This window comes from Sinocyclocheilus rhinocerous, unplaced genomic scaffold (assembly GCF_001515625.1).
Source record: "Sinocyclocheilus rhinocerous isolate Xijiao unplaced genomic scaffold, SAMN03320098_v1.1 scaffold2664, whole genome shotgun sequence".
Lineage (NCBI taxonomy): Eukaryota > Metazoa > Chordata > Actinopteri > Cypriniformes > Cyprinidae > Sinocyclocheilus > Sinocyclocheilus rhinocerous.
In genome coordinates, this window is record NW_015635763.1 from 960,540 (window position 1) to 968,531 (window position 7,992).

The 7,992-nt window shown below is 36.5% G+C and overlaps 1 protein-coding gene across 11 annotated transcripts in view; it reads right to left on the bottom strand.

Annotated features, from left to right (window-relative positions):
- Positions 1-7,992, bottom strand: part of LOC107747466 (calcium-activated potassium channel subunit alpha-1) — a 261,309-nt gene that overhangs the window by 180,630 nt on the left and 72,687 nt on the right. For 10 of the 11 annotated variants that reach the window (XM_016561979.1, XM_016561987.1, XM_016561984.1 and 7 more), the window contains exon 2: positions 698-862. In XM_016561979.1, coding sequence (XP_016417465.1) covers positions 698-862 — 165 coding nt within the window. The remainder of the gene's footprint in view (positions 1-697; positions 863-7,992) is intronic. The other variant, XM_016561980.1, reaches the window with a different exon arrangement.

Genomic DNA, 7,992 nt, shown 5'->3' on the forward strand with positions numbered 1-7,992 from the left:
GAATGGCCCATTACAGATCAGTCATGCACTAAAAGAGAAACACTAGACTGGACTGGTCTACTGAGAGCCCTGCTTCCCAATCTGGTCATGTACAACAGCCACCCCACCTGAAAGATGAGATGCAGAACTGAAGAAAAATATTCAAGTAACAATAAATGAAGGACATGCTACTGGCGTATGAGGTTAAAGCTTTCAGAAATGCAGACCCACCAGAGTATAAAACCACAAAGCAAAACGGATTTCGTCCATAATTTGCTGAAGGTCATAAAATTAGGACTGCTCTCATTTGCATAACGTTCCCAAAGTAAATGATCTTCATTATGTGGTAAATTGACTCAATTGTTCATAGTTAATTGACCTGTCCGTGTCTAGCACTGTGCGAGCACTAACAGCTGCGATGACGAGCGCCACCCACATGAGTCACCGTTCAGTATTACTGCACTCCCAAAAGCCCTTTATTGCGTGAGGCATGCTAATGAGACCGTATTTAACAAAACACCCGTACATCATCATCTGGGTATAATCTTGACCTCTAGACTTGACAGAAACAAAAACATGTCATCCGCAGAGTGCTAACTGTCTTGTAGCATGTGACAAATTAATGAGAATTATATGCTCTGAATGTGATTGTGAAGGGATGTAATGTATGTGGGCATCTGGTGATGTTGCGGTGGGTGTATGTGTGTAGCCGTCTCACCAGAACTCTGCCGGTAAGGGTCTGTGCTGAGATCATGACCCCCGCCCAGTCTTTGACTGAGGTCATCCAGCCCACCTCGCTGGCTGGGGCGTCATCTTTATCATTCGGGTTCTTCGGTTGGCCATCAGCCTGACTGTTCATAGGGTTATTCACCTTCTGTGCCTCCTGGGGAAAATAAAAGCACACATACAGCAAAGTAAGCAACAGGATAGTTTGGGATACTCGCAAACATGCTGTTAGAAACAGTCAATCAATCCTACAAACTATGGCTGATGTATTAAATATTTACATAGTATTTGTAAGAATTTTGCTGGTTTTATAAAATGTGACCCCCATGCTGGCAAAATTAGTCAGAATGTGCACTGGCTAATTTTGAGTTGCAAGCAAAAAAAGTTAAAAATGTAAAATTTTAGTCGAATTTGAAGTTTTCACCAAAATTAGGTCATTAAGCCCTCGTCTAGTGATCCAAATGCTCCAAATAGTAATTGAACATTTAAAATTAACTTTATTTGTACATTTTATGAGAGGAGTACATTTTCTCTGCTCGCTTCTTGCGCTGATTGACATCCGAAGCGCTCGCATAAAAGGTGATTCTGCCAGCACGCAATCCCGATAAATATACACATATACACAGAATTATAGTATTTAAGTATTCCCGCAAAACATAATCAGTTATGTCTTAAGTGAATGTTTGGGGAACTGTTGGGGAAAAACATTGGATGTGTAACATTATATTAAATCAGTTTATTACAGTAGGTCTTAATATATAGGCCGTCCGTCTCATTAATGTTAATATAACAATAAAAGAAAAGAGGGAATCACTTGCTGTTCTTCATTGAACTGTTTTTGTAGATTTAATCATCTATTTGTAATGAACACACTGAAGTGATTTTTACATTTGATTATTTGTTTTTCTTACTTGAATGCTTTTGCATTTGTTTCTTATAGGCTATTTGTTCTACAGTTTTTTTTATTATTTATTTATTATTATTTATTATTTATAATAACAAAGATAAAATAAAAATAGCTATATTGTGATTATTAATTATTATTAAGAAATAACCTGCAGGAAAAGATGCAATGGTGTTAGGTGGTTTTGCTTTGGAACTTTCAGAAAACTTTAACTTGATTTTTCTCAAAATTGATATTGCTGACTCCATCGACATCATTTTGAAGGTCTTTTAATGGAGAATGTGAAAATAAAAATATAGTTGCATGTAATTATACACTCTTCACTTATTACTAGGAGTGCTGAAATTAATCGTTGCCGAAATAGAATCGTTGCTGTCAAGAAAAAAAGAGAAAAAAATCAGCAGTTGTGAGTGGGGTGGCCAACCCTAGCTCCGCCTCTGCGTTAACTGCGTTAAATATTTTTAACACTGTTAAACTGAAAAAATTAATCACCTTCATTAACGCACTAATTTTGACAGCACTAATATATAAGTTGACAAGTAGACTTAATTTTCCAGATCACCCAGCCTTAATAGAAACCCAGGACACTTACTGATTCATTGTGTAAATCAAGTGTAAAAAAATAAATAAAAGCATACACAAAAAAGGCATAATCTAGAATGCAAACAGATTACATAATATTTCACTGTGTTATGAGTGCTAATTTAATTAGTTATTTATGTAAGCTTCAAAAAAGGTAAAGAAATAATAAATTCACTGAGGTTTTGGAAACTTTGGAGTTCAGAACACAAACAGATAACATAATATTTCACTGTGTTATGAGTGCTAATTTAATTAATTATATATGTAAGCTTCAGAAAAGGTAAAGAAATTATAAATTCACTGAGGTTTTAGAAACTTTGGAGTTCAGTGTCAGAAACTGCATTCATAACACACTATTTTTGCCTGTTTCTACAGCTTGACTCATGCTATAGTTTGACAGGCTGAGACCTACATCACGCTAGACATCAAACCCGCTGTCAGGTTTCTGACAGCTGGGAGAGGCCTAAGATGAAGCAGCGAGGGGAGGTCTTTTTTGAGGCCCAGTAAAAGAGCATCTCTCAGACTGCCTGACGCACACAGCGCGGCTGGCGGTGTGTAGGCCGAGGCAGGGACAGCTATGATTCACAGGCTCAGTGAGTTGCCGTGGGATTCTGGGGTTACATCCGCAGGGCTAGGCAACACTTCTCAGTCAGGTGGGTGGATGAAAATACAGCCATCATGCGCTCTGTGGTGCAGCCTGATGCTTTAGAAGCTGCGCTCAAAGATAAAATAAAAATAGCTATATTGTGATTATTAATTATTATTAAGAAATAACCTGCAGGAAAAGATGCAATGGTGTTAGGTGGTTTTGCTTTGGAACTTTCAGAAAACTTTAACTTGATTTTTCTCAAAATTGATATTGCTGACTCCATCGACATCATTTTGAAGGTCTTTTAATGGAGAATGTGAAAATAAAAATATAGTTGCATGTAATTATACACTCTTCACTTATTACTAGGAGTGCTGAAATTAATCGTTGCCGAAATAGAATCGTTGCTGTCAAGAAAAAAAGAGAAAAAAATCAGCAGTTGTGAGTGGGGTGGCCAACCCTAGCTCCGCCTCTGCGTTAACTGCGTTAAATATTTTTAACACTGTTAAACTGAAAAAATTAATCACCTTCATTAACGCACTAATTTTGACAGCACTAATATATAAGTTGACAAGTAGACTTAATTTTCCAGATCACCCAGCCTTAATAGAAACCCAGGACACTTACTGATTCATTGTGTAAATCAAGTGTAAAAAAATAAATAAAAGCATACACAAAAAAGGCATAATCTAGAATGCAAACAGATTACATAATATTTCACTGTGTTATGAGTGCTAATTTAATTAGTTATTTATGTAAGCTTCAAAAAAGGTAAAGAAATAATAAATTCACTGAGGTTTTGGAAACTTTGGAGTTCAGAACACAAACAGATAACATAATATTTCACTGTGTTATGAGTGCTAATTTAATTAATTATATATGTAAGCTTCAGAAAAGGTAAAGAAATTATAAATTCACTGAGGTTTTAGAAACTTTGGAGTTCAGTGTCAGAAACTGCATTCATAACACACTATTTTTGCCTGTTTCTACAGCTTGACTCATGCTATAGTTTGACAGGCTGAGACCTACATCACGCTAGACATCAAACCCGCTGTCAGGTTTCTGACAGCTGGGAGAGGCCTAAGATGAAGCAGCGAGGGGAGGTCTTTTTTGAGGCCCAGTAAAAGAGCATCTCTCAGACTGCCTGACGCACACAGCGCGGCTGGCGGTGTGTAGGCCGAGGCAGGGACAGCTATGATTCACAGGCTCAGTGAGTTGCCGTGGGATTCTGGGGTTACATCCGCAGGGCTAGGCAACACTTCTCAGTCAGGTGGGTGGATGAAAATACAGCCATCATGCGCTCTGTGGTGCAGCCTGATGCTTTAGAAGCTGCGCTGGAGGAATCGCTCACATTTAACCGCAGGGAACTGGCAGGGAACTAACGCACTTGAGCTATGATGCATAAATAACAACAGGTAATACTCTAATTTCTGCACAATTTCTTTTGAACATCTCTGCCTGCTCAGTAGGGTTGGGTACCGAACTCGGTACTTTTAAGGGTACCGAGCGAATTGCGTCGGTACTACCGAGTACCGATTCACGTTAAATCAATCGGTGCCAGATTTCGGTACCTGAGAAAGCATCTGGGCGCATACGCTACAGAGAGAGAAAGAGAAACCCTGTGACGTGATGTCTCTGAGAGTCACTTCGCGAGAATTTTACTATTTCATTTGAGAAAACTAGCATCATCATACTGTACACACAAAAAAATAAAAAAAATACTGTATACACACAGAAACTTCATGGCAACCTGTCAAAATAAAAGTACGGTTTAACATGTAACAGAAATATTTTACTTTTTTAATATTCACACTATTTTTCTTCCATGTTTTAATTTCAATAGTAAACCTCAGTTTGTTTGCCAAAAAATAAGTGTTTAATGCCTTCATTTGATTTTCAGAAAAATTAAAACAAGAATTTATGGGGAAAAAAGAAAGAAAAAGTTTGTAGGGCCCTATTGTTCAAAATGTTGAAATTGAGACTTTTGGACTTGTTTTTTCACTGAAATAAAATTCCACCGTTACGGACGTGACATAAATTATATTTATTACCAATATATTGAACCATCTCTTTAAGTTTTTCTAAACCGCTTAAAATAGAGTCCAGACATCAGAAAAGTATCAATCTATAAACCTGTTTGTTTTATATTTTAAATGAGGGAAAAACACATGCGTTATGGACGTGACAAAAAAAAGACACGAGTTTCTGGGAGACAACATATTTTGTAGACTTTCTGCGATTTACAATGCACAAACCAGAAGCAACAATATCTACCGAATGGAGAAGGGTTGGCTATTTACAAAGCATAAAATATCAATTTTGTTTAAATTTTCGTTTTTGTGTTTCACAGGAAAAATCTAAGTTATGCACGTGACATCTCTCCATTACGGACATGACCGTTCTGAAAGTGGAATTTATCCGACTATGAAACCGCCTATAAAAATGCTTTAAAACTGTAACAGAGACGTCTAGTGGGTATTTAATAGGGCTGCCCCCCACTAAAGATTTTTCTAGTTAACTAGTCGTTCGTCTAAGCCATTAGGCTATTCAACTATCACCGGTACCGGTTAAAATGTGAACAGTACCCAACCCTACTGCTCAGTGGGATCATGTGCTGGAACAGAATATCGGTATGATGTAAAAAGCTGTCTGTTTGGCAACAAAAACAAAAAATCTTATTCAGTTTATCCCAATGAAAATGGAATAGAGATGATAATATAGCTAGTGTTAATGTTAGCGCTAGGATAATATATGATAGACTGATATCCAATGCAAATTAATTGATATTTGACTTTCTCTAATTAGGAGAAATATCACCTCTTCACTGTGTGAACTCCAAAATCTACCGACAACCCTGTCAACACATAATAAACCATTTCTGCTATCAATGTATAAATTGTGTTAATTCTGTGTAAATCTTGTCAGTCAATAATTCAGTCATATTATTCAGTATATTTTGGCTTTATATGAGCCATCCTGCCCTGTAGGTACAGTTATCGACATATAGGCCTATTTGCCATTCTTCACCCATTGAGATACAGTTTACACTTTTAGGTGAACTGACCATTGCAGAATGTATTCTTCAATAAATTATAATGCATTCATGTGCTAAATGCAGATTTGTTAGCTTTTGCGGTGTCTTATACACTACCATTCCAAATGTTGGGGTAAAATTAATTCAGCGAGGATGCATTAAATGGATCAAAACTGACAGTAAAGACTACATTTACATTGTTACCAAAAATATTTTTAAAATAAATGCTGTTCTTTATTGTTTTGAAAATCTAATAAAAAGAAAATTATTTTAAAAATGCTGTTCTTTTAAAGTTTATGTATATTCTATTCTAAGACTCCTGTATAAATAAAATAAATAAATACATACATACATAGGCTACATGTTTTTTGAGCAGCAAATCATTGGGGAATTGCAAGATTTAATGTTAAATATTTTTCATAGGTTAGTACTCAGGGTCTGCACTTAGTTTGTGATATTCCTGTTATGCAGTATTTTAGCGTAAACAGTAGGGATGCAACAATACAGTTAGCCCATGGTTCAATAAATACCTTGCTTTTTTTAACCAGTTTTCTGTTTAGTTTTTTTGTTGTTGTTTTTTTGCTATTTTTAAATGCTATTTAAAAAAAAAAACACTTTAATTAAATTACACATTAATTAAAACTCCTGTACACTTCTGTATACTGAAAAACATGGATTATCATGTCTACTTCAAATTTCTTTTGAGAGAAGTATTTTTATGGATATGGATTTTGTGCTATGAACACATGTAATGTCCATTTCATTCATACTGAACGCCTGAGGGTGCCCTCACGCAGAAAGTCCACATATGCATTACAGAAAAAATAGAACTCACGATGCTCCAGGAAATCAAATCCACCAGAAGGCAAGCCTGCAACCTTTACCCAAAAAAGCGTAATGGCTAATGCTAATTCCGCAGCACAGGGAAGGTCACCAGAGGTCTTTTTTTTTTTTTTTTTTTTTAGTCAATGGAGGAGAGGCTTCACTACGCTGAATAATCAGCTTTTTAGAGGAAACGGCTTATTTAACGAATGGACATCCTATCTGCTAAACTTCAACACGTTTTACACTAAACAATACTTTTGGATTTAACTACTTTTAGAGTTTACACTGAAAAAAATCTGCTTTATAAGAGAAGTCACTGACTTTTTGAGACAGGTGGTATTCAGCTTACAGCACTTCTCATTCATTCCTATGGTATCTGTAAATGGCGAATGAGTGTTGAACAACTCTGGCTGAAATTTAATAACATCAAGGCTGTAATGTGATTGGTTATTAAGGCACACGTGATCCAAGTTAGCTGTTACGCTTTCTCCAATACACTCTTAAAAATAAAGGTGCTTAAAAGGTTCTTCACAGCGATGCCATAGAAGAACCATTTTTGGTTCAGTCAAAGGTTCTTTAAAGAACCATCTCTTTCTTACCTTTTTTTATAATCTGAAGGACCTTCTTCGCCACAAAGAACCTTTTGTGAAACAGAAAGGTTCTTCAGATATTAAAGGTTCTTTATGGAACCATTTAGACAAAAAGTTCTGCTATGGCATCGTGAAGCACCTTTATTTTTAAGAGTGTAGTAATACAGACTCATCTCCCTATAGTAAGACAATTTCTGAGGAAATCCGTAATTTATAAAAAGCAGCTATCGCTGGACCTGAATGAAAGAAGACCGAAAAGCTTTGAATGATGACATTCAAAAAGAACATTAAACACTCTACTGCGAAAATGTTTATCTGTGTTCTTAAAGCAGCACTATGTAACTTTTGGCGCTCCAGCGGTTAATAAACAGAACTGCACACATCCCACGGAAGAACATTCCAACCTGAGCTACTTCTCTAAGTTTATGTCTATGGCGATTCACACAGGTATGTGTTACTCCGCAGCGGTGACGACCCGACCAGGCTACAATAGTCCAAATATAAGTACTTATTATAAGTGTACCGTAGTGATTCGGAATAAGACAAAAACGCGGTTTGGAAGATGAATTCAAGTTGTACTCGCTCATTATATACATTTTGCAAATTTTGAACACTGAAAAAGTTACATAGTGCTGCTTTAAGATATTTTTGATGAAATCTGAGAGCTTTCTGACCCTCCATAGACAGTAGGGGTGGAACGGTTCACGGAAAAAAATCGAACCGTACGGTTCTCCACACACGGTTCGGCACGCGCTAGGACCGC